The 25,709-nt window shown below is 56.4% G+C and overlaps 2 protein-coding genes across 9 annotated transcripts in view; both read left to right on the top strand.

Moving 5' to 3' along the window:
• The window catches only part of USP36 (ubiquitin specific peptidase 36), a 34,803-nt gene extending 17,251 nt beyond the window's left edge, over positions 1–17,552 (top strand). For 7 of the 8 annotated variants that reach the window (XM_074343825.1, XM_074343821.1, XM_074343822.1 and 4 more), the window contains 15 exons: positions 458–525; positions 1,035–1,105; positions 1,657–1,739; positions 2,725–2,836; positions 4,560–4,700; positions 5,252–5,352; positions 6,137–6,275; positions 8,476–9,153; positions 9,738–9,868; positions 11,506–12,093; positions 12,521–12,681; positions 13,889–13,990; positions 14,694–14,821; positions 15,157–15,306; positions 15,528–17,552. In XM_074343825.1, coding sequence (XP_074199926.1) covers positions 458–525; positions 1,035–1,105; positions 1,657–1,739; positions 2,725–2,836; positions 4,560–4,700; positions 5,252–5,352; positions 6,137–6,275; positions 8,476–9,153; positions 9,738–9,868; positions 11,506–12,093; positions 12,521–12,681; positions 13,889–13,990; positions 14,694–14,821; positions 15,157–15,288 — 2,635 coding nt within the window. In that variant the 3' untranslated portion in view covers positions 15,289–15,306; positions 15,528–17,552. The remainder of the gene's footprint in view (positions 1–457; positions 526–1,034; positions 1,106–1,656; positions 1,740–2,724; positions 2,837–4,559; positions 4,701–5,251; positions 5,353–6,136; positions 6,276–8,475; positions 9,154–9,737; positions 9,869–11,505; positions 12,094–12,520; positions 12,682–13,888; positions 13,991–14,693; positions 14,822–15,156; positions 15,307–15,527) is intronic. The other variant, XM_074343826.1, reaches the window with a different exon arrangement.
• Positions 17,553–24,228: 6,676 nt separating this feature from the next.
• Positions 24,229–25,709, top strand: part of CYTH1 (cytohesin 1) — a 68,953-nt gene continuing 67,472 nt past the window's right edge. The window contains exon 1 of the mRNA XM_074343819.1: positions 24,229–24,384. Coding sequence (XP_074199920.1) covers positions 24,363–24,384 — 22 coding nt within the window. The 5' untranslated portion in view covers positions 24,229–24,362. The remainder of the gene's footprint in view (positions 24,385–25,709) is intronic.

Genomic DNA, 25,709 nt, shown 5'->3' with positions numbered 1-25,709 from the left:
CTGTTGTCCTGCTGAGAGGGCTCAGAGGTGGGGTTTGTCCCACTTGGCCCCCACACCCCTTCCCCAGATGAGAGGCATATGCATGTGGCCTCAGGAAGGTGACCTGGCAGGTCTGAGGGGCTGAGGTGGGGGGGACCCATCTGTCATCGAGACGGGTGACATACAGGTCTGTTGGGTCTTACTCTCCGTGAAGTGGGAGGTGAGGTTGCCTGCGGAGAGGGACGGGGAGTCACGGGCCAAGGTGGCTGCTGTGGGGACTGGGTCACGCAGGTCAGAGCATGTGGGAGGATCTCCAGGCAGAGCCAGGGGATCTGCCGAGCCGCCCCCAAGCAGGTGGGATGGTAGTAGTGTGTCAGCCTCTCCTGGCATCATGCATCATGCTGGCGGGTGACGAGACAGGCAGGGGTACCGTGCTGCACCTCGGCACCCTGTCCTGAAGGCCGTGGCTTTTCTCCAGGTTGGATCGTCAGACGCAGGCTACTACTTTGGTCCATCAGATTTTTGGAGGCTATCTTCGATCAAGGGGTAAGTGGAGACTCCTGCCCTGCCCCTTCTTGTCCGGGGTTAGCGTGTTGACCAGCGGGAAGGGCAGAGCTCAGCGGTAGAGCGCGTGTTTAGCATGCATGAGGTCCTGAGTTCAATCCCCAGTCCCTCCAGTAAAAATAAATTTTAAAAAGACTTAGAGTATTAACTGGAAATGCTGCCAGTTGGCACCCGGGCATACCTGGGGGCTCTGTCTGGTGCTTTGCTGGTGGGCCCCACTCCTGGGGGGGGGGGGGAAGTTCCCCACGGGCGGCCGTCGCCCTTCATGTGGGAGCAAGCGGCCCTGGGGCGGCCGGCCCGGCCGGGAAGCTGCCGGCCTCTGGCCTCTGGGCCGCGGTGGGCTGGCCCTGCCTCTCGTGAGCTCTCTCCGTACGGGGGCCTTGGGGGGCTGGTGAGCTGATGGCGTGCCTCCCAGACCCAGGACTTGGGACCCTGGGGTGGTGCGCTGGGAGCCCCTGCACCTGTCCCACCACCTCCTCGCTCTCCCGCAGTGAAGTGCTCCGTGTGCAAGAGCGTCTCCGACACCTACGACCCGTACTTGGACGTGGCGCTGGAGATCCGGGTATAGACCCTGCCCTGCTGGTCTGTTTGCATGGGGACGGGGAGGCCAGGGGGCAAAGAACCCAAAGGACAACACCCAGTTGGGGCGTGTTGTTCAGACAGCTCAGGAGAGAAGCGCTGGGAGTCCTGCTGCCGCGGAGGAGAAGCCGTCCTGTCTGCACCTCTTTTCCCGCATTTGCCCTCTTTTCACAGAGAGGGCTCGGTGCAGTCTCATGCCCTGGGGCGTAGACGCGGGAGGCAGGGCCGAGGAGGCGGCTCCCCTACAGGAGCTGCACGTTCTGGGGGCACCTTCCTTTCTCTGCCGCCCCCCGAGGCTGCGGCCAGGTCCGCCCACCTCGATCTGAGGCTCCGGGCGGCCCCGCTGCCGCAGCCCTGATGAACCTCCCTGGGGCTGCGATGCTGACTCCCCCGAGGCGGCAGCGAGCAGGCCGGTTCCAGTGCCAGTGAAGTTTTGTGATTTGCTGCCTCAGCCTGAAAAAGGCCTTGCATTTGGCGTTTGTGGAATCAGCCTTTTTCTTCTGCTGTTCCACTCCATGTTTTTGTCCTTCTCAGCAAGCTGCGAATATTGTGCGCGCTCTGGAGCTCTTCGTGAAGCCAGATGTCCTGAGTGGAGAGAACGCCTATATGTGTGCAAAGTAAGTTTTGTTTTTATTTTGCTCACGGCAAAAAGGTCAAGCCATCCGGAAGGACAGAATATGTCACCTAACCTGCCATCCCCTCTCTCCCTCTCATCCTCAGAGGTGGCCACTGTCCGTGTAGACTTGTCTTAAAACTAAAAACTTCTAAACTGTGTGTGTGAAGCAGTAGCCGTGGTCTCTATTGGTGTCATCACATGGCACTTACTACGAGCAGGTCCCTGTTCTGAGTGCCTCCCGTGCACGCACTTGTGAGCTGGGGACTGTTATTGCCCCCATTTCCCAGGAGGGGAAAACTGAGGCACAGACATGAGGTGACCGGACATGGCTGTCCAGCGTCCGGGACAAGCCATGTTCCGTTCCTCACTCCTTGTCCTGGGCATTTCTCCATCTCAGCAGACATGACCCTGACCTGGTTGTTTTGAGGATTGCGCAGTCTCCACGTGGGGTGTGTCCCTTTATGTCAGGCCACTTAAATGCTGTGATCACCAGAGAAAATTTTTCTCCCCGTGCTTTTCAGGTTTAGGTTGATGATTCTGGGCCTGAACACGGCTTTTTCCCCTCCGTTCACCTCCCGCAGCCGCAGGCGCTGCGCCCCTGCCTGTGTCTCCTCCCCTCATTCCACGCCTCTGGCTTTGCTTTCGCTGGTTTCCTGCCTGTTTATCACCGGGCCACGTCTGCTTGAATTTGTCCTCCCCGTATTATCTCAGAGTTACTGACGTCTTACTGTGTTTCCTTGTTGGGAAATCCTTCTCGTCTTTGCTCTAGAATACGCACCTTTTCTCTGGTCCCTGGTGCCCGGCCGCAGCTCTCCTCTCCCGAAGGGGTGTCGATTTGGTGTTTGGGGCAGCAGCTTGCATGTGTCCCCTTGAAGCGGACCCCGTGTTAGAGAGTGGTCATTACCGATGTTCTGATGTTAACCTGGAGCAAGGCCAGTGCTCCTTGGGGCGTGAGCTGATCACTTTCCTGCTCATCTTCCTCGCAGATGCAAGAAGAAGGTTCCAGCCAGCAAGCGTTTCACCATCCACAGGGCGTCCAACGTCCTCACGCTCTCCCTCAAGCGCTTCGCCAACTTCAGTGGAGGGAAGATCACCAAGGTGGGTGCGTCCCAAGGGCCAGGCTGCCTGGTCAGCCGCTTTTAAAAAATACAGATTCCGGGACTTCCCAGAGCCCATGGATCAAGTCCCTACAAGACAGGGCCCAGGAGTCTGCATTTTTGCAGAATCCTCACCTGATTGCTATGCAGTCAAGCTCAAGAACCACTGTCTTACTAGGTGTTTTTTTTTTTTTTCCCCCAACCTGTCTGCACTTGGGTTGTTCCTGATGCGGAAGGTCTAGGTTTCCTTGAGAATAAGTAGGGTGAGTGGTGCACTACACAGCTCTCATCTCCCACGTCCTGTTCTGTCTCCAAAGCACGTTGTGGCTTTTTATAGAATAAACATTTGCTGTTTGCATGACAGCATTTTAAGAGAAGACACCTTGGGTCGCAAGAGTCTAGAGATCTGCTCTCCATGGGAGGAGCCTAGCTGTGTGGTTTGGGCCAGGGCACTTGTCTGAGCCTCAGTTTCCTCACTGGCAGTGGTGGGGGGCTTGCTTATTTAGTTCAGTGTTGCCCAGACTGGTGTTCTGCAGGGCGTTCACGTGGTACCTGGGAGGAGGTGTTCTGCGTTCAACCAGGTTTGGGAATGCCAGGCTGAAGTTAGAGAGTTCTTTTTAATTGCAGGCCTTCTCAGAGCCTTTATGAAGCTCTGTTGCATTTTGAATCTTCAGGGGGAATTTATTAGGAAGACTTTCCTGTGCTTAGTTGTTTGGGGAGTCATGTCCTCCTCCCTTTCCTCGTGGCCGTGTGCCCCGGTTGCTCCATCACAACATTGTGTTGACCTGAAAAGGCCACCTGCAAACGGGTACCAACTGGACGGAGCCCAAGGGCAAGTAGAAGTGGTCCCTGGGCACTCGGGATGGAGGCGCCGCCCGGGACAGCAGGGGGTCCGTGTCTTGATGGACATGTGGGTTACCATCAGCGCACACCGGTCAGAACCTCCCGAGGGCTACTCCTCAGAGCCACGCCGTTCACTCTGTGTTGATTCTACTCAGTTTTTAAGGCTGTGTGTGCCCAGGCATCAGTGCAGGCGTGTCATGTCTGTCACCGCGCTTCCCTGTGGAGTGGCAGGCCGGGCACCAGCAGTACTCCCACTGCTATGCCCGGGACCCAGGGACCAGGGGCACCAGTTTGGATGCCTGGCAGACAGGACGGGAGTGGACGATGGATGAATCACTTGACAGGACAATAAAAGAAGAATTTCTTGTGGAAACTCCCATGTACAGGCGCACCTGTCTCCTGCCTTTTTTTTTTTTTTAATTGAAGTATAGTCCAGTTACAGTGTTGCACTGCGTCCTGGTGTGCACCGCAGTGATGCAGCTACACGTGTGTGCATGTGTTCCCTTTCACGTTCTTTTTCATTGAAGGCTATTACAATTCATTGAAACAGACTTACAGGCATAGAAAACAAACTTACGGTTAAGGGATGGGAGGGGTGCATAAATTGGGATTCGGTGTTTGCAGATACACGCTGCTATATGTAAAGCGGACCAACAGGGTCCTACAGCGCGGCACAGGGACCTGTGGTCAGTGCCTTGTAGTGAGCACACCGCTGCTTTTTTAATCGTTGGCTGAAGGAGGCTCCCGCTGCGTGCCAGCTTGCCCCAGATCGTGGAAGACCGCTGAACCCTGCGCTTTGTGTCGCCGTGGGTGGAGCGGGCAGCTTGCCCCTTCCTCTCAGTGATGAGTTGTAACTGCCTGTCCCTCGGCCTTTCCCACAGGATGTCGGCTACCCGGAATTCCTGAACATCCGTCCGTACATGTCCCAGAGTAATGGCGAGCCTGTCACGTACGGGCTGTACGCTGTCCTGGTCCACTCGGGCTACAGCTGCCACGCCGGGCACTACTACTGCTACGTGAAGGTCAGCGGCTGCGCGCCCACTCTGGCTGCGGGGGCTCTGGTGGCGCGCCTGCTCCTCCTGGAGCAAGTCTGCGGTGCCCGTTGGTGCCGGTGCGCGCGCGGCCTGGGCAGAGTGTTCATTCCTTGGAAAGCAGCGTGATGTGTGGCTGTGCTCGGGTCCCACAGTTGCTTCTCCGTGGAGCGCAGAGACGCCTTTAGAACCTGTCTGTCCGGGGCTGTGTGCCCTTGGGCTTGGGACGAGATGCTCGAGGGAGGCTGCTCGCAGTGCCCGGCCCTTAGAACCCTGGAGAAGTCTTGGGAAGGCCGTGCCGATCAGACCTGCCAAAATAGCCTTCGGAAGGGAAAGCTCGCATCTTTGTAGGGGAAGGGGGCTCCAGCACGCTTGGGGCCACATTTAGAGTTAGACTAACACTAGATATTTTAATATGAAATTGTTACTAGTTAATCAGCACTCGGCTGTATGTTGCCACAAGGGAAAAGGATTTGAAAATAAGGATTATGGAGTTGTTGATTGTTCTGTTCTGTTTCCTGCCACGCCCTGTGCTGCTTCAGGCAAGCAGCGGACAGTGGTACCAGATGAACGACTCCTTGGTCCACTCCAGCAACATCAAGGTGGTTCTGAACCAGCAGGCCTACGTGCTCTTCTATCTGCGGTAACTGAACCCCAGCCTCCCCGACGGGCACCCTCCCCCCCCGGCCCTTTTCTGGGAGAAAGTAACTGGGGATCCACAGGAGGGGCACTGAGTGGTTCACGGCCAGTCCCGTGTAGAGAGAGCAGCCCTGGGAAGGGCACTCTCAGACGCCGTCTGCCTGGCACTGAGTCAAAGCCAGAGCCTCGGGGAAGGTCGGAGCACGAGTCCATCTGCCCCTCCTGGAGGTGACTTTGACCATAAATGGGGCAGTTGGCTGTTATTTTATATCATTGCACCAAATTAGATGCGTTCCTTCTGGATATTGGTGGCCAGCTTGGCTTCCTCTGGGAGTGAAGTAGGTTGTCGGGGAGGAGTCCTTGAGGGGGTTTTAGGAGGCTGGTCACCGGCCTGAAGGACGAGAACGCGGAGACAGAGGTCTTCGGCTGCTTCGTACACGTTCTGCTGAGTTGGGATGAAGCATTCGCGGGGTCCCTCTGGCTCTCTGATCAATGGGGAGACTGAGCTTGGAGGAGCGCTGTCGTGACCTGCTCTCTGCTTTCGTGGGCAGAATGCGAGGCTGCGTAGCAAGTTCCCGTGGTTTAAGGGCAGAGTGAGGTTTCAGAGCAGCACGCCGGGACTGTCAGGGGTCTCTCTGGCTGTTCCGCCTTTGTCTGCCCTTTGTTTTTTTCCCACCACTGGAACTGTAACCTTGACGTCACTGTTCTGATGCCTTCTCACACTCAGTTGCACTCAGGCCTCTGCAGCTTTAGTAGGACAGCCCCTGACGGCTCTGTTCCTTCAACAGGCTCCCAGGCTCCAAGAAGAGGCCTGAGGGCTCCATCTCCAGGACAGCCTGCTCCGTCCCCGGCCGCCCCGGTGTGGTTCCGGACCACGTCAGGAAGAGCATCGCCAACGGGGCCGCGTCCTCCCCACTGGCCGGAAAGGTGCTTGTTTCAGAGGATCCACAGATAGGTTGTGGGCCTTCACACCCCTGCTGCTCTGGGGGTCACGGGGCCCCCAGACCTCTTCTCACTGGGGACTCGGCCCAATAGACAGTGCAGACAGTTGTTTCCTCCCTCCACGTTCTCTCTGAAGTTGGTCATGAGCCGACATTGATGGGGGGGAGGCAATGATGTGAAAACCTGACTCAGCAAACCCAGACGGAGCCCCCATGTGTCCCTGCCTTAGGGCGGCTGCCACGCAGGAGGGCGGCGGCCGGTTCCCAGAGCAAACCTTGGACCTTAAGTGTCCAGGAAAAAATATTTCATCCTCACATTTTAACACCAGAAGTGTGAGTCGTTTGAATCAGTTCCCTGATTTCAGTAATTGTGCTGTAGTTATGGTAAGAGAAGTCCTTTGTTTTTGTTTAATGTGTGGGAGGGTAATTAGGTTTTGTTTGCTTGTTTGTTTGTTTTTAATGGAGGCCCTGGGGATTGAACCCAGGACCTCATGTGTGCTAAGCACACACTCTACCCCTGAGCTACACCCTCCCGACAGACATCCTTTGTTTTTAGGAATACGTGCGGATGAATTTAAAGGTAAAAGGATGTCACGTCTGAAATTTACTTAAATGGGTAGAGAAATGTACGTGTGTGTCCGTGCATGTGCACACGTGTGTGCGGAGGGTGGAGGACGAGAGCGCTAGTGCGGTAGAGCGCTGACAGTTAGGAAGTACTCTTGAACTGACTTTTAGCGTATTGAAAATTTTCTAGTAGGAAAAGTTAAGAACTCACTTTTATTGACAAAGTAATAGCAATTTCTTTATTACAACGTAACTCAGAATTCAAAAATAGGTCGACCCTCTTTGTCTACTGCATCTGTGACCCTTTTCCTTCAGTCTGAAGGTCAAATCCAAAGGCAGGCTGCCAGAGCCCTTCCCGGTCCGCAGGAGTTTTAGTCCTTTATGCAGATGTGTTTCCCTTCCAACATTCAAGGAAATAGAAGCCGAGATAGCAGTGTCGGAGTTGACGTAGCAGTGGTGATTGTCACTGTGGCCAGACCAGGAAGGCCCGAGGACCAGGCAGGGCGTGGGGGCGCCTGAGTGTGTGCAGGGGCACAGGGAAGACCCTGGGTCGGGCCACCACAAGGCCGCTTCCCTGACCCTGTGTGTTTCCTTTACAAAGATAACTTCCCAAACACACTGCAGCTGCACAGGAGTCATTTTACTTTAAATACCACTGTAAATTCCGTGTACTGCAGTGCCGTGGGAAGACGTGTTCTCTTTAGAGAGAATGTTAATAAAGAAATACTTACCTACATGACTTAAAATCACTCTGTTGCACATGCAAAGGATGTGGATGTTTAAACGATTTGAAGTAGTGTGCAGTCAGCACATATTTGGGAAAACACCTGCTGCTGGTGGGAGTGCAGTGGATGCAGTCTGGCGGTGTGCATCCTCATGTAGGAAAGTGTCAGTAGCCTGGTAGTTCTGTTTCTAAAAAATTAGCATGGCATACGAAGTGCAGAAAGAGATTCAGTCTTTTGATTGTTCGTTCAACCAGTAGTTTCTAAGCACTGACTCCACTGGACCTTGAGCCGGGTGGGGGGGCCATGACGGCGAACAGCACCCGTGCAGGCCTGAAGAAGCTTCTGGGTGGAGTGGGTGGTTCAGACCCCTTTGTAACGAGCTTTGCAGGGAAGGGCAGGGCGCTTAGCACCATGGTGTTCATTTCAGGGACACCTGGAGCCAGTCTGTAAACGCTTCGCTCAGCGAGATGGTTGCTAGTTAGACATCAGAGACCTGGCTGAGGGTGTGAATGTGTGACGGCACGGTGGTGAGGCCAGGACGGACGCCGCCGGGTGGCCAGGCCGCAGGGAGGCCCGCAGGGGGAAGCACCAGCGTGTTCATCGCTGCTTGTGTTTAGGTGGTGGAACTTCATGGATTCTTCTCCTTTATGCTTTTTTTGTATTTCTCAAGTCTTGACGTAAAGGTACTGCTTTCATAGCAAAGCTGATTGTAAAGATGGCCACCCCTATATGCACAACTCAAGAGATACTGAAAAGAAGTAACGGTGTCTTTATCACGTGTCCGTGGAAATGGTCTGTCTGGGGCTGCTCGTTGGAGCCCCTGCCTGCCACCACCCTGCAGAAGCCCCGGCCCCGCTCCCTCTGGTTCTGACCGCGTCCTCTGCTTCACTCCCTTAGAGACCAGACCCTGTGACGATGAAAAAGCTGCAGACCCCCGAAGAAGTTGGGGTGCCCATTGCCAGGAACGGCTCCTTGTTGGGGCTGAAGTCTCAGAATGGACATGCTCCTCCCAAGCTGCCCTCGGGGTCCCCTTCCTCCAAACTCTCCAAAACACCCACGCACGCGCCCACCCTCCTGGAGGAGCCTGGGAAGAAGGTCAAGAAATCCGCCACCCTGCAGCCCTTCTCCCCATCCCCCAAGACGGCTCAGGGGCTCCACAGGACCGGCGACCCGAGCGGCAGCCGGTGTGCGAGCCGCGGGCAGGGCCCCTGGGACGGCAGGGCCGCCCCCGTCTCTACCTCAGCCCGGCCCCCGGCCGCAGGCCCCGCGGATGGGCCCCCGGCAGGCGGCCAGGGCTCCGCCGCTGACGGCTGGGCTTCCAGCGCTTCCAGCCCCGAGTCCTCGGCCGGCAGCGGCCAGGCCCGTGCCCCCCGGCCCCCCGGGAGCCGAGCCGCCCCACTCCGTGATGCTCAGGGAACCGACTCTGCCGCTGCCGGCCCGTCCAAGACGCCGCCGCCCCAGGAGGACACCAAGGGGACGAAGCCCAGGGTCCCTGTCCCTAGCAGCTGCGCCCCCGAGCCCACCACCGCCACGTCTCCTCCACCAGCCAAAAAACCAGCCCTTTCTGCCAAGAAGGTGGGTGTGTGGACACTTCGGGCCTGACAGTGTGTTGGGGAGGGTGTCGGAGAGCGCGTTTGGCTTCGGTTGAGGGGGTGGGCGACAGTGGGGGGCATTTGGCCACCCGGGGGCCAAGTTGTCGTTCATTCCTGGGTGTTTGCAGGTGAGGGCAGGGGCTGGCCTGCATGATGCCGGCAGCTGATGGGGCTGGGGTGCCCCGCGGTCCCCCGTCTGGGTCTCTAGATGGATGGCCTCAGGGAGACTTGGGATCAGTCGGGCAGGCGGGGACACAGAGGACACGGGCTGGCTGGCGCCTCCATGTGCAGCTCGAAGCTCCGGGATGGAATGTCGTGCTGAGATTTTTGTTGAACTTCCTTCCTTCTTCCTTTTCGGTTCTAACCAGAGACACTTCTGATTCTTCTCCCGCCACTCTCCCCCCCTCACTCTCCCTTTCTGTTTGTTTTTTCTCCCTCTGTCCTCTTGTCCTTCTTTCTGGGCTCCTTTGTTTTTTTCTTTTCTTTTTCTCTTCTCTTTGTTTTCCCTCTTCACTCACGGCAACCTTTTTTAGACCACCAAGTTTTTATTTATGTCAATAACTACAGGCCAGCACCCTGCGGAGGGCAACCGGCAATGACCTCCGTCCACCTCCCCTCTCTCCATCCTCCGACCTCACCTACCCCAGGAAACCCACTCACCCCGTCGTCGCCTCCACCTGGCCTGTCAGTGCAACCAGGTGAGCGCGGCTGGCCGCCCCTCCCGGTGCTGCGTGTGCAGCTGCGCGGGCACAGGGTCTCCCTGGTCTCTCCAGGTCCTCCTGGTGACATTGGGTCAGAGGCAGCAGGGTCCCCGCAGTCCTGGTGTGTTCATTTTGTCCTCGTCTCCTGTCTGTCTGCCACATGCACATGGCACTGGGTGTGCTGTGAACTGAGCTGCCTGTGGCCCCCCGGCCCCATGACAGGACCCCGAAGGAGAAGAGAAAGGGGGGCGTTCCGAATAGACCCCGCGTGAGCCCAGGGTCCCGCACGGTCCTAGTGTCTCCCAGCCACTCCCCAGGCTTATCTCAGGGTGGGTGGGGCCTGTCGCCCTAGCCCTGCGGAGCCTCCCCTAGTGGGCTCTGGGCCCTTCGCCCTGGCTTCTGGAGCAGAAGGCCTGGTTCTGTGGGAGCTTTTCGGGCTCCTGGGTAGAGGCCCCTCCCGGAGGTGTGGGCTGTTGCCTCCCCACAAGTGCTGCACGAGGGTGCTCACCCTCCTAGTGTGCACAGCGGCAAAAAGCTGAGAATTTCTGATAAATGATGCTGAGGGGCTGTCAAGGTGTTTGGCAGCTGGGGGGCAGGGAGAAGGGAGGGAGGAAAGAAGGAAGGAGGAGGGGAAGGAAGGAGAGAAGGGAGAGAGATGGGTGAGGCCGTGAGAGGTTCGGGTAGGTCTAGTGTTTGCTGTGGTGCCACCATGCGCTCCCCACCCCTCAACTCGTTCTGGTTGCACGTCTGGGGCACCCCCCCCATCGCGCACTCAAGAGGACCCCGCCCTTCCCCTAACCCAGCACCCCACAGCCTCTCCCTCGCTCTCTCCTGGCACAGTGTTTTTGCACATAGTAGGTCCTTGAACATTTAAGGGATTGATTGGGTATTTTTTCTGTTTCTTTGGCGCATAACCTTTTTCTTTTTAAATTCCAGAAAGCGCAGAGTCACGTGACATAGTAGTGCAGCTCGTACGTGGCCGTCAGAGTTTGTTCTGATTTAGATGATGACGAAACAGTCCTGTTTAATTCAGTTACCCTTGGGAGAGGCATTATTGACACTCACTCACAGATGAGGAAATTGTGGCTCAGAGTGGGAAGTTGACGTAGCTGGCGAGAGGCAGATCCAAGAGTCTAGTCTGATTCGGCCCCAGACCCTGCCCCCGACTCGTCCTGCTGTGTGATCTGGCTGTGTTTCCCTGATTTTCCTGACCCTCAGCTTTCAGAGGAAAGTCATAGGAGGGGACCAGTGGAAGGGGTGTGGGCTTGTACCGCCTTTCTCCTAAGGCTGCCTTCCTGTGCCGGAGCACCTGGAGACTTGTGGAGGCTGGAAATCTATCGTTTAGCGCAGCTTTCCTCTTTGTGTTGGAAACTTAAAACTTTAAGAGTTTGCAAAAATAGTTTAAACTGCCTGGTGATGAGAAACTGATAGATATATGATGATGTTTAGTAACTTTGATCTTAAGAAGGTTTGAACTTTATTGTCAGCCTGTGTTTTCTGATTTCCACGTTATGCCTGTGTATCTGATGTTCATGGGGGAAAACCACTTAAAGTCCTTACCTAAAAGGGAGAGGGCTGAGGGAGGGCAGATGGAAAGAGCTCAGCCCATCCTCACTGCCTGGCTGTCCCTGCAGGGCTGTTTCACCTGCTCCCAGACCATCCAGCCATCTGAAGCCCCATGCTGGCCCCCGCACCTCGTCACTGTCCAGTAGCTCCCAGCCTTTTGGGACATCAGACCCTCAGAGCTGCTCGTCCGCCTCTGCTCCCCTGCCTCAGGTCAACGGGGGCATCAGAGCCCCTCCACACCAGCTGCTAGAGGCCAGCGAGCCGCCCCAGATCCTCCGTAAGAAGAGGAAGAAGAGCCCTGTGGGGGAGACCCGGGGCTCGGAGGTCGGCACAGCCACTGCAGCCCCTCCCGGGAAGAGGAGGAGGAGGAAGAGGAGGCAGACAGGGGACACAGATGCCTCCCCCCGGCAGGAGGGGCAGGTGCAGAGGCAGCCCTGGGGTCCTGAGTGCAGGATGGAGAGCCGGGTAGGGCTGCCCGTGGACAGACTGGAGGAAGAGAGTGGACAGCAGCAAGAGAACAGCCAGCACCTGGGGAACGGGTGGCTGGAGGGATGCGTGACCGATGGCCACCCCGTGAGCAACAGAAAGAAGAGGAGGAGGGGAGCGGAGAGCCTTGGTGGAGAAGACTGCCTCCCCCAGGACCCACCTTGGCATGGGTAAGAGCAAGGAGGCAGGCAGCCCTGCACCTGCTCTGACAGACACACGGTCCACTCCCAGGCGGGTGGCTGTCTGGAAGTAGAGGTGCTGCCTGGACCTCTGGGACGTGACCATGTCCTCAAGTGTCCCAGTGGGATGGCGAGTGGAGGCAGCGTTCCAGACCCGGCCAGCATCTTCTGTTCCAGGAGGTCATGTGACCTGGCCAGGCAGGGCCGTGGTCAGATCATCCAGTTAGGAGGATTACAAGATGCACTTGTGTGCTCCTCTGGGCCGTGCAGGTGGACAGCTGGCACGCTCTGTCCACTTCGGGCTCTGGTAGTGTCTCCGGGGGGCTGTCCTGCAGGGCTGAGGCACACTCCAGCTGAAGTTCATGGGGTGTTTGGGCCTCAGTTTGCTTGGGGCTGACTGTTGACTCTGACTTCTCAGGAGCGGCTCTCCGTCAGACACCGTCCAGCCAGAGACCCCTGTGGCATCACCCAGGAAAAAGAAAAAGAAAAAGCGGAAGCAGGAGTTGTGGCAGGAAGTAGATGAGAACGAACCTGAGGGTCGGAGGGGCTCTGCCTGCCCTACTCCTGGGGACCCCACAGGTGTGTCCTGGGCAGGGGAGCAGGGGGCGGGCCAGGCCTCTGCCTGCATCTCAAGGCGGGTGTGTAGCGGGAAGGGCCAGTTCAAAGGCCTCTCACCCCTGCCCCACGTCTGCCCCTTTGTGTGAGCCGTCAGGCCACAGTGTCCTCACCCGGCAAAGCGTCAGCCGTAGCTGCCCGTCCGTAGGAAAGATGGGTAACCATAAGCTTGACACATTCTGTTAACACAGATTTGAGGCTGTTCCCGTCTAAACCTTCACACTGGGCTGACTCCTGGGCCGCCCAGCCTGGAGTTTTTGTGCGCTGCTTGAACATGGAGCATTGGGGTCAGAAGCTGAGCCCCTCGGCCCCACTCTGCAGTGGCCTCTCTGAGATCGCGTGGCCCTTGCCATTCAGTTTCCTTGGGCTGCGGCTGGGCTCAGGCTGAGCGGCCGGCTGAGCTCGCTGGGCTGTCCTGAGAGAACGTGTCTGTTGAACGAAGGGTAGAAACAGCCAGCTTCTCGGGAAGGGCCCCCAGGCAGCAGGCCCCGGGGGGTCTGCTCTGCCATCTGCGGGTCCAGTTCTGTTAGTGCTTTGGGGTCCTGCAGGCCCCTGGGGGTTGGTTTATGTCTGTCAGTCTCCAGAGAAAGGAATTTATGGACACACATGGAATTTTAATAGTTGCATCGCGAAGCGCCAGCTGCCAGGCAGTGAGGGGTAAGCACAGCCAGCGGGGAAAGGCCGCACGGGGTGGGGCGCCACCCGACCTCGCGGCCAGTTGCTCGGCCAGCACCCTGGCCGAGCGGGAGATGCGGCTGGGCCACCGGGCTCGGGGGGGTGGGTGTGGGGGACAGGAGCTGCCCTGCAGAGCTGTGGGGACGGGGCAGCATTCTGTCGTCGCTCCAGGTCCCCGCGGCTGAGGGAGCTTCCGTTCGGACCCCCTTTTCTCCTTCCCCCGTCAGACCGAGGACTCGCTGCTGCCTGTAGGGTTTTGTTTTGTTTCCGGTGTTTGGGTTTTCATCTTTTCCACAGTTGATTTGTCCAGTAGTGTCTTCTATTGAGAAAGAATAACTAACTCCCTTGTCACGGGCTGGAAGGGAGAACTTGCTTTTTACGTGTTCTTTCAAGGATTTGTCCTCAGTGGGTTCTTTGATTCTGTTGTAAACGAAAGGTGTACAATTGTTTCCTCGGTGATTTATTTTAATGTGTGTAAGTGTTCCTCGGATTGCAGGGCTGGGACGGGCTCCTCCTGTATCCTGGGACAGAGAGAGAATATCCGACGTGGTCCAGGAACTGCTCAAGTACTCATCTGATAAGGCCTACGGCAGAAGAGGTACTGGTTTTGCGACTGGACTTCTGTCTTCCTGCGATTGGCTCGCTAGGGGTGGGGAGGGCCGAGACGGGTCCTGCTGAGCCTGGTGCCCAGTGGTCACTTGGCTCTGAAGATGGACAGGAAATGGACCATGAACATCTGATGCCCCCCCCAACCCCCACAGCCATTGCATGAAGGTCAAGAGCCCTGCAGGCAAGTGCTGTCTGTGGAGGCACCCAGAGCAGCTTATCCCTGGGGTCCGGGAGCAGGGGGGTGAGCAGGGTGGCCGCCTCTGGGCAGGCCCCCCCGGGGACAGCGTTAATCTGGGTCGGGGGAGGGAGTGGACAGGAAAGCTCGTCCAGCACTTCTGCCGTAAGTTCTCATTTGGAACATTGTTTTTCTAATTCAGACTTGGAGAAGGAACACGAGATCTTGTTTCTCAGATGAAGGCATGGGTTTAAAAAGAACTAAATTTTGTAGGTTGGCGGTTCGGAGAGTTAGTGTTTGCTCTTTAAGAGACAGAATCACTGACCGCCCTGCACACGGGAGACCACTCTGTCCCTCCCCTTTTCCGTCCCCGAGTGTCCTTTCACCAGAGGGTGGAACTCGGAAGTTTTGAGTACCTAGGAGGAGAGCAGCCTGGTTTGTAAACTTCGTCCGTGAAGTAAGTCCCCCGGGCAGCTGGGAGCCCACCAAGGTGCCGACGTGTGCGTCTGTTTTGCAGTTCTGACGTGGGACGGCGAGGTGTCGGCGGTCAGTCAGGACGCCATGCAGGACAGCCGGCTGGCCCGCACGGCCACGGTCATTGACAACTGGGACGAAGAGTTCGATCGAGGGAAGGTGTGGCATGTGGTGAGGACGGGCGGGGCAGTGCCGGTGGAGGGGGATTTTGGGGACAGTTTGAAGTGGCAGCTGTGTCCCAGGGTGGCCAAGGGCAAGACTGGAGCTGACTGCTCGGGTTCAGGTGCCACAGGTCATGGCCCACGGCTGGGCACGTGTCCTCCGGTTGCTCCTGCTCCTCCGTCAGTGAAGTGGGGCTCGGGGACACCCCGTGGTCATAGGGAGAGTGGATCTCCAGCCGAGGGCGCACCCTGGGGCGCCTGCTGCTGCGCAGGAAGCACCTGAAAAGGAGCCGCCAGAAACGAGGGGCTTTCGGGGAATCGTGACACCTGCGGTTCTTGATGCAGGAAAAGAAAGTGAAAAAATTCAAGAGAGAGAAGAAAAGAAGCTTCAACGCCTTCCAGAAACTTCAGAGTAGACGGAACTTCTGGTCTGTGACTCATCCAGCTAAGGCCACCAGCCTCAGCTATCGCCGCTGACTTTGCTGCTGTCGATAGGTCAGTTTGGGGCGGGGGTGTGTGTATGTGTGTGTGTGTGTGTGTGTGTGTGTGTGTGTGATGGGTGCACACACCCGTCACTCACAGAGGACCAGGCCGTGTTTCCAGGCTCCATCTGTGTTGCACGTCGTTGCCCGTGTCGGATGCGCCCTCTGGGGTGGGTGGTGAGACTCCCAGGGGCTCATTCCTCCCCACCGAGAATGACGCTCTTGACCCCACAGCCTCTGGAGACGAGGCATCCCTTCCTGGAGTCTGTCTGTCTGAACCGTACAGCCACTTGCCAGGGACTTGCTGGCCCCTACCGTAGGAGGATGGCCTGCGGCAGCCCTGGGCTTGTTCAGACCAGGACCTCTGGTGACAACACACACTGTGACAGACCCCACAGCGACGTGTGGAGCAGGCGGCAGCGGCATGGCGACCAGGAACCCGGGACAGGGCTGAGCGTCCCCGGATCCTGGCCAGCGGCATCTGGCCTGGGGCCATGGTGGCAGAGAGCCGGGAGGACAGTGGCCATGCCTTCCCAGGACGCCCTCCAGTCCACAGAGGACAGCGAGCGGTTGCTTCCTCTTCTCAGAGGGCCGTCCATCACCCTCCCCGGCGGCTGGTGCTGCAGTCCGTCCTGGCCTCCCCGCTTCCCCTGTCTCTATGCCTTACTGCCCACCCTCAGAAGCCGGAGCCCGCGGCCAGCCCCACGCTGCTGCCTCTCCCTCGCAAGAAACTCCCGACCGTCTCTGGGAGGCAGGTGGCGGGGGCGGAGATGGGCTGACGCACCTGCTTTCCGGGCTGCTCTTGACTCTGCAGTGGCTTTGCCAGACCCTCCCTTGCAGCTGCAGTAACCCGCGGGTCCTTGTCGAGGTGGTGGTCTGGGAGTAGAATCCTCCTTTTATTTTCCTACTTGAGATAAAACCTTTATTTTTGATCAGGCCTGTGGCTTCCATTAGCAATATGTCTCCTTCCCCTAATGTGCAGATCCTGGCTTCGTTTGCTCAATTTTATGAGTGCTTTTGAATTTAGATGATTGTCTAACTCAAGGAGATCACGGTCACTTTTCTATCTCGCTCAAGCTGTGCCTGCAAATTTGTCATTGAATAAATACGGGAACTCCTCAGTGAGGGCGATGCTTTCCAGTAAAAAGAGGGAAGTCCCAGTGGCAGAAAGTGTAGAAGTAAATCCCTCCGCGGGTGTCTGGAGATGGACCGTGTCCGACCTCGCCCTGTCCTGCAAGTGGTCCTCCTGGCCTGAGGCCCGATGCCCCTGTCTGGCCCCGACTTTCTTCCTCGCGGAGCCTTGCCCTTTGCTTTGCCACTTGTTCTGGGGCCTGGGGGGATCTTGGTGGTATGGAAAAAGCGTTATTTTTTTATATGGGGAGATATATCACTTTTTTCATGTGGGGGGTTCTGTTCGTTTTTCTTCCTGTTTTTGTATTTCTCTTTTAAAAGGTAGGGGCAGTAATACCAGCGGCCTGAGCTGGGGCTGCCCTGGTCCCGGCAGGTGAGCAGGGCTTTGCGTGGACCCAGCCCTGCATATCAGCTGCACCTTGTTCAAAGCTGAGGGGTCTGCCCCAGTGCTCTGTGGCTTTGTCCTCTGTCACCTTGGGAGGGAAGGCAGGTGCCTCTACAGGCAGGGTTTTTCCCCCTCTTGTGAGATTGACATTCATTCCTCTACGACTTACATCCACAGCCACGTTTTCGTCATGTTCGGCGGTGGAAAAAAGAAAAATTCAGTAGTTTGCTAGTCCAGAGTTTATCTCCTTTCTCTCCCTCTGCTCCTCCAGATCAGCCTCTTCCTTTCACTGCTCCGTGATGGTAGATCCTTTTCCCAAAGGAAACGTACCTGCTTTCTCCTGGGCAGTGATGAGCACAGGCCTGGCCCTGCAGCGTTCCTCAGTGCCGGGCAGAGTCGAGTCCTTCCCTCCAGGGAAGGGGCATCAGCCAAACCAGGAGTAAGAGGACAGGCCCAGAAAATTAGTCCAAACCCTAGGTGTACATATATAAGTAACTGAAGCTTTTGTAATAGCGGTCACCGGGTTGACTTAGAGTATCGGTTTAATTTAAGTTTGTGTTAGGGGTCACTTCTTCTGGTGGTCCTGGGTCCTCTTGCTCCCTGCCTCTAGGCTGGGGTCCTGGTCCCACCTCTGCCCCATATGTGCAGAGAGCCCGCAGCCCACGACCTGCAGCCCCGCTCCAGGGGTCCAGGGGCCCCAGATGTTGCCAAGATCTCGGTGCAATAAAATAATTTTTGTGAGTCTTGCCTGTGTGTTTTTTCCCCCTTTGACTTTTAAAAGTTTCACCTCAACCACAGTCCGCCGTCGAAGGTCACGGGAGAGGTCGACCGAGTCTCTGGTAACCCACCCGTGAGCTGGGCGCCTTCTGCAGCAGGAAAGCTTAGAGCGGGTCTCCGTTAAGAGTTAAGGGGAGTGAAGAGGTTTACTTGTGTGTCTTAATGTGTTATTTGAATTTAAGAAGACAGGAATCTTTGAAGTGGCTCCCTGAGCTTTGTGGGTGATTGTCCATGAGCACCAAATTGGAGAAACTTGGAAACAGTATCATTCCACTGAGGTTTGTTGTTTGAATTTGTTTTGACTGAATAATGTTTGGATTTCTGCAGAGAAAGGTGGGGGAGAAATCACACGTTTGACTAAGCTGTGAGTTTCCCTCCCAGCCGGCACGGGCGACTCGGGCCCTCCTGGGCCGAGCGGCCGCGTTACCCGTGTCGGTACAGGGGTGGTGCGCGCTGTTAGGCCCACCCGGCTGGGCGGTGCTGAGCGGGAGGTTGGGATCTGGCCGTAGTGCATCCAGGAAGTCGGGTGAGGCCTGGAGCGGCGCAGGTCCCTGCAGAGTCCCCGTGCCTGGGACGTCACCTGCGGCAAGAGCAGCCCCAGTGAGTCTGTGACAGAAACTAGTGCGGTCCTGGGCGGAGGTTTCCAGTTGGTGGGTTCTGTACCCGAGCCCCACAGCTCCTTACCCCTTCCCTTCAGTGGTGCCCCAGAGCTCCCCACCCAAACGTACCCCTCAAACACAGGGCTCCCCCTACCCCGGTCACCGTGGGTGTTTGGCCAGACAACGAGGAACGCCAAGTACGAACAGGTGAGGCGAGACGATACCCGGACCCAAACCAGAGGGGTCGGACGCTGGTGTTTGCCAGCTTCCGCTGGGCTCTGACTCAGGCGGCCCCACTCTCCCATCCCCTTCACTGGTCACCCTACCCATCTGTGCCTTCCTGCTGCCTTGTGCCCGTTACTCTTGGCAAATGATTTCATCCCATTGCAAGGATTCCCCTGGCACTCCAAAATAGAACAACGAAACTTGAGAAAACCAAAACTGAAACCAGCTCGCTTCTTTCTCCAGCTGTTTTTTTCTTCATCCAACCTGGTGGTTCCAACACTCACAGAGCAGCAGAATCACCTAGGAAAGGTGTGGGTTTTCTTTGATGGAGGTGCTGGGGATTGAACCCGGGACCTTGTGCTTGCTAAGCATACACTCTACCACTGAGCTGTACCCACCCGTCCAGAGTTTTTTAATACTAATTTTTTTATTGAATTGTAGCTGATTTACAATGTTGTGTTAACTTCTGGTGTACAGCATAGTGATCCATTCATACATATATTCATTCATACATGTACATACACGTACATATATACATACACATACTCAGTTACACATGTATTCCTTTGCATATTCTTTTTTCTTACAGGCTACTTCAAGATATTGGATATAGTGCCCTATGCTCTATAGTAGGACTCTATTTAATACTAATTTAATACTCATGTGAAGGAAATGGGAGTCTCCCGGGTGAGGCGTGGGCATTGGCATTTATTGAAAACCTTCCCCAGAGAACTGCTGTTCTAGTCCCAAGTCTCAGGTGTGAGTGGGCCTCAGCATCACCAGGGGGCTGTTAAAAGGCAGGTTGCTGGGCCCCCTTCCCCCCACATTCTGATTGAGCAGGTCTGGGGTGGGGCCTGAGAACTGGCATTTCTAACTCCTTCCGGGGGGTGGTGGGCAGGGGCCACACTGGGAGACCCACAGTTCCGTCCTAACGACTCCGACGTGGAGTGGTCAGTGGGGCCCTCTGTGGAGGCCGCCTCTGTGTCCTGAAGACGCTGGAAGAGGGGCCCCTGCAGGGCTGACACCCCTGTGCTCTCGAAGCCGACCTCTCGCCCCTCTTGGGGGACCTCGCTTCAGTGACGATGAACACGTTCCAGTTCCTGCCATCCTAAAAAAGCCCCCTTTCTTCTGTGTCCCCTCCCTCTCTCTCAACTCATCTTGAGTTTGTCCTCTGTTCCATTCTCCATGGTCCTTAGTCTGCCTTCTGCCCTCATGAATCCATTCAACAGCCCAGTTCCCAAATCTGATGAGTGTTTGCCACGACATCTTTTCAGGACGGGACACTGGTCACCGCTCCCCCTCCCTGGAGAGCTCTTCTTTTTCTGCCCCTTAAAATGTTAAGTCTGTTGGAGCTGATGAGCGCTAGCTACGTAGATATAGCCAAAATCAGTCAGCTCCAATCAACATACCCCGTGGTCCCACCAGTACCTCCCATGGAACATCTATTCCTGTTCTTAGTGACAAACTGGTGGCCCAGAGTTCTTGGTTCTCTCTGCCCTCCTTGCACCTGTGTCCTGCTCCTCCTGTGTCCCTCCTGTGGCTGGGCTCCCACCACACCCCTGTGGCCAAAGCCAAAAACGCGCCCGCCTCACTCAGCACCTCCCTCTCTTTACCGCGGCGTCAGCGATGGAAGTCTGATCCTGCCACCTGGCTGTCGGGAAATTCCTTCCCTCTTTCCATCTCCACTGCCTGGCTCTCAGTGTGAGTTGCCACCAGTTTTCTCTTGGACTCAAATCACTCTCCAGTGCACCTGCTTCCTGCTCTGGCTTCCTGGCCCCCAGGACCATCCTTCAAGACCAGAAGCCCTAACCCAGTCATGCTGCCCTCAGGTTCCCAGCACCTGTCACCACTGTGCTGTTGAAAGAATTGTTAGCCTTCACCATCCCATGCTAACAGTTCAGACTGTTACAATGTAACTTTGTGTATTTTTTTTTTTGCTCTTAAGAAATTAGGAAGGAATTAGAAATGATTCTGATTTCTTTATTCTCCTCTCTTACATGGATTGCTCTGCTGTTTTCTGCATTACAGGGCTCGGTTAGACATGTCCCCTCTGCAGGGACAGGCGGGTGCTGTCTCCAGTGGGTCCCAAATTTCAGGGTCCCGGGAAGTCTGGGTTACAGGGATGAGCTGGAAGAGCTTCCAAAGGAAGTGTGGTTGGTGACTGTGGCTTTGGACTCTGCTCAGAACACGGCCAGCCCACCTCCATTGATATCCCTGGTCCAGTCCTCTTGATGGTGCTCCCCCGAGCCCGAGCCCCTTCCCCCCTTCCCCCCATCCTCCACCACTTTTTTTTTTCCTGCAAGTGAAAACATTCTGGCAGGTTTGGCGGGAACTGGAGCATTCACCCCTCTCTTTGACGTGAAAGCCTGGATTCTGTGGCACGTGGCCAGCTGTCTCTCGGGCGGGCAGCAGGGAAGCAGTTGGTGACAGCTGGATCCAATCAAGTTCCATTACAGACAGATTTGAAGTGCCATTCACACACAGGAGAAATTGCAAGCTTTAGCAAAATAAAATCTGGGGGTTTTCAAAGCAGGACAATGCCCCAGCCTCAGCCCGGGATGGGGAAGCTGCTTGGCTTCCATCTCTGCACGTGGGAAGCATCCTTCCTGCCCCATACCGCCTCCCTCCCCAGGGCGGGCTGGACTGGCAGAGAGCAGGGGAGTGGCCCCTGTCTTGTATTTACTGAAGACACCTGATCAGAATGTCTGTCTAAACCTGGGTGGGGAGGAGTCAGAGGCTAGCTTCTAGAAGAGCCGCTCGGTCTCCGTCAGCATCTCACCTTGGTCTTCAGGAGGACCGAGGGCTCACCCAGCGGCTGGGCATGTGACAGCTGGCTGGCCTGGCTGAGCCCATTCTCCTGTGAAGCAGGCATTATCTGAGGTCACTGTCCCTCACACTCTGGGCCCTAGCCTTGGCAGAGCTCTGAGTAGTGGCTCATCAGGTAGCCAGTGATAATTCTATGTTGAGGGGAGGCCTCACAATGTGGCTCTGTTGGCCCCAGCAGACCATGATCCTTCAGTGCATGGTGGGGTGGGGACAGGAGCTGTTCCTTTTGCACGTGGAGGGGGTGTAAGTGCTCATACAGAAAGGGGACACTGTCCTCCCCTTTCCCATGAGACCCTCCAACCTGAACCACCAGTATTTTTGTTCGAAATGCAAATATACACCCCTGTTCTGTCTTTGCTTTCTCCACTTAATACAGCTTGGGGATGGTCCTGCATTGGTGAATGCAGAAATCAGCCTCAATCTTTTAAAAGCTGTGGGTGCCCCCTTGTATGAAAGCATTGGAATCCAGTAATCTGCCCCTCTTTGAACATTGTTTCTGAAGACATCTGAAATAACACAGAGTAGGGATGGAGATAGCAGCTCAACAAACCAACCCTCCAAGCCACGCACGTGACAATGTGGGGTCTTTGACAGTGACCCACAGTCAGGTTCGTTGTACATCCCTACCCAGTGCATCCATACACAGCCCAAACAGACATCCTTATGACATGTGGTGGACACTGATTCTTTCTACTTTATTCTATCTTCTCTTCATCTAAGGGTGGTGGTTTCTCAACCATTCAGAGTCCGGACCTGCGATTTGAAAACATTGCTGTCATGAAACAATGTAAGTGAACAGAATGTGTAAACAGTCAAGTACTATGCTAGCTGAAGTGATTAGCATTCACACCAGTATCCCTCCCCATTCAAATGTACTGGGTTTGGGGTTCAGATCATGGTGGGAATTAATGTGTTACCTGAGTGGCTTTATATTTTGGTCACTGAGCAAGAGTTCAGGCACCAAGGGACCATGCCTCGAACCTTCTGGTGAGTGTGGCTTAAAGTGCAGTAAATAGAGAGAGTGTCAAACATCCAGGGAGAGTCCGTGCTCCCTGTGAAGGAAAGAGACTCACCAGACCAAAGGGGGTTGATTCTAAGAGCGTCCTAAGGCCAGGCCAAGATGAGGAAATGACCCTGGATCACTGAGCACGCGTCTCCAAATGCAAGGACACATTGGGGCCAAATTGTGATTCCCGGCTCTAACGTTGCCTGTAAAACCAAACAGTCTGGTGAAATCAGTGAGATTAAGCTCTTAGGTCCAGCAGAATCAACATTTTAGAGGTAAGGTAACAATCTATACAAGCGAAGTGTCAAAAGAAACATGTGCCTAAGGAAATGGAGACCATCTTCTTGGACTTTCAGGAGACATCAAGCTTCTCCACCAAAGGGTGCGTCAGACAGCTCAGGGGAGTCAGAAGGATGCTTGCTTGTGAATGCACGATTTTCTTAGCCACCAGAGGGTGGGCCAGAGCTGCACCCTGTTGTAAAGATTAGGATCCCGTAGGCTGATATGTTGAAGCCCACCTCATCTAACAAAAATATTGTCAGCTATGTAGCAGATGAGTCAAAGACAGTGACAGATCTGTCACCTCAGAGATTAGTTCTGGGCAGAAGCTTGGATTTTACAAGCAGAGGCTGCATTTCGTGAGTGGGAAACAGATTGAGGGGGTTGAGCTGTTTGCCCAGGTCACAAGGCTTCCTACTAAGGAAGCAGATCTGGAAAGAAACCCCAGAGGTTCCTCATTCATGTATTCCTTTTCCATGAGCGGAAATTACTTTTCTTTGTTGTCTAGAACTGTTGAGAAGTCCTGGGAGACATATTTTAGGGTTGGCCAGTGAAACAGGATTCTGAGAGGGATCACAGCCACCACCCCTCTCCACCTATGGAGATATTCCAAAAGAGGTCCTGTGACCTTTCAGGGACATTGCCAGGGCCTTGAGCTGAACTCTTCTCCAGCAGCCCCTGGGTACCACCCACTTTGCTAAGTGTCCGGGTGTACACACTCCAGCCTGGATACTGCCCACTGTGCTAAGTGTTGGGGTGTACGCACACCAGGAGGGCCCTGGACCATCCCTGAGTAATGAGTGATCCTGAGGTCCCTTCCAGCTGAGGTGCTTGTAATTTTTATGGGTAGCACCAAACCAATGAAAGAGTGTATGCATCTAGGAGTGGCTAGAAAAGTGGCACTTTATTTTTCTAAATTAAAAATTGTGGAGTTCCCCATCTTCAGGTGTGGGACTGCTTTCTACGTTCCACAAAGGGCACTCAATTTTACCAGCGGGAGGGGACTGGTCCGCCCAGTGCAGGCAAATAAAACACGTAGGGAATAGTCTAGAAACGTGAATTTAAGAGGTGCAGGAATCAAGGTCACCAAAATCCTGAAATGTTGGGAGATGAGCTACCTCCGTTTGAAACTTGATCCGGGTAAATTCGGAGGACAAATAAAAGGAAGTATAAAGGTAGTGAATTCATGGCATTCAGGGTTCAGACAGCAGAAATGATGAATTAAAGTGCTCTCGTCTTGGCCAAGGAGCGGGCCCTCCTGATCAGTCTGGGGCGGGCCTGACCTGAGAGGCTGACGTCAGCGAGGCCCACCCTGCCCTACAGCGGCCAGACACGACCTTGGGCCTTTGTGGACAGCCTGGTTCCAGGCTGTGTCCCCCAGGTCTGTGCTGCCCTTGCGAAATCCGAAACCTGCTAGGCTCCTGGAGGCGGTCGGGGCGGGCCCTCGGGCTGGGGGCGTGGTCCGAGGCGGGGGCCTCTGGCCCGGGGGCGGGGCCTGCGCTGCGCGCGTGCGCAGGGGCGAGCTGGAGGGCGGCCGCGTGCAGGGGTAGGGGTGCACGCGCGGGCGGGGGCGGGGCCTCAGGCAGGGGGGTGGGGCTGGTGTTGCGCGTGCGCAGGCGCGGGCTGAGGGTCGGACCAGGCCCGGGCGTGCGTGTGTGTGTGTGTGCGCGCGCGCGCGCGCGCGGGCGGCGGGCGGGGCGCCCCGCGGGAGGCGAGGGGCGGGCGGCGAGCACGGGGTCGGGGGCGGGGCTCCAAGCCGGGCCGGGAGAGCTGGGCCAGGAGCGGCGGGCCCAGGGACAAGCGGCGGCTCCGGCGCGCAGCCCGGCGCCGGCACCGGCACCATGGACGAGGACGACAGCTACGGTCAGTAAAGCCAGAGACCGGCCGGCGGACGCCCCCTCCCTCTCTTCCTCCCTTCTCCGGCCCGGCGCCCGGCCGCGCCTCTGGCGGCTGGCGTTTCCCGGGGACGGTGGGGCCGGACGCGAGCCCAGGGCGGCCGGGCCGGGCGGGGGCCTCCGCAGGGCAGGGGTCGCCGGGGGCCCGGAGGCTGAGGGGCGCTGAGGAACGTGGCGTCGCAGAGTCCGGGTCTCCGGGGCAGGCACATGGGGTCGCCGGGCTCGGGTGTCCGGGGCGGGGGTCGCAGGACCTGGGTCTCTGGGCCTGGGTGTCCGGAGCGGGGATCTTCGGGCCGAGGTGTGGAGGCGGGGTCTCCAGACTCGGGTCTCTGGGGCGGGGGTCTTGGGGCGGAGGGTCTCCGGGCCGGGGATCTCTGGGGCGAGGGTCACCGGGCCGAGGATGTCGGGCAGGAGTTGACGTCCGGGGTCTTGGGGCGGGGGTCTCGGGGCCCCGGTTCCGGGGCGGAGGTCCCCGGGGTCTCGGGCGGGGTCGCGGGCCGCTGTCCTACACAGGCCGGGCCGCCCCGCAGCCCTGCAGCGGGCCCCCGCCAGGGCTCGAGTTCCCCCGCGGCGTTCTCCGTAGTTTCCGGCCCTTTCGGTGTTCGCAAGTTGTGTGCCCCGGTCCGTGTCTTTGTTCAGAAACGAAGATGAGAACACACAGGCAGCGAACCCGAAGTGGCACAGGCTTCGACTCGAGGGTGCGGTCGGGGGTCAGGACCCAGGCCACCGGCCACCGTCCACCCCGAGACCGGATTTAACGATTGCTGGCTGCCAGCGAAGCCCGAGGGGCGCGGAAAAAACCCAAGTTTGCTTTCTCATCTGTGCACAGAGACGCGGCATAGTAATCACACCGCACCGGCAGCGAAAACTTGACAAAACTGCGAGTTTCCAAGTTCTCCTCCAGCTAACCTTATCCTGAAAACTGTTGGCCATCGGGGCAGGCATCCCTTTCTCAAATAGCTTAGGATTGCAGGGGTTGTAGAAGGTTATGTGAAACCCTTTAGTTAATTTATTCAGCATTTTAGTCGTGAGAAATTCAGGCGAGAATGACAAATAGGACAAGTGGTGAACTTTTGTGGTTTGGTAGCAGAGTACAGATTCGGTGGAGTTTGAAATGCTTATGGGGCTAAGTGGAACCAGATCCCGGCTTATTGACTAAGGGACATAGGCAGTGTTTATTTCTTAAATTCTGAGAGAGCAAGCGTTGTCTTGGGGAATGTTAAAATGTAAAAGGTGAAGCACGTTGTTATGGTTTTCTGTTTATTTACCAGTAAGTCGCTGAGGAACTGCCAA

The sequence above is a fragment of the Camelus bactrianus genome, chromosome 16, assembly GCF_048773025.1.
Source record: "Camelus bactrianus isolate YW-2024 breed Bactrian camel chromosome 16, ASM4877302v1, whole genome shotgun sequence".
Lineage (NCBI taxonomy): Eukaryota > Metazoa > Chordata > Mammalia > Artiodactyla > Camelidae > Camelus > Camelus bactrianus.
This window is presented reverse-complemented; position numbering and strand designations above follow the sequence as displayed.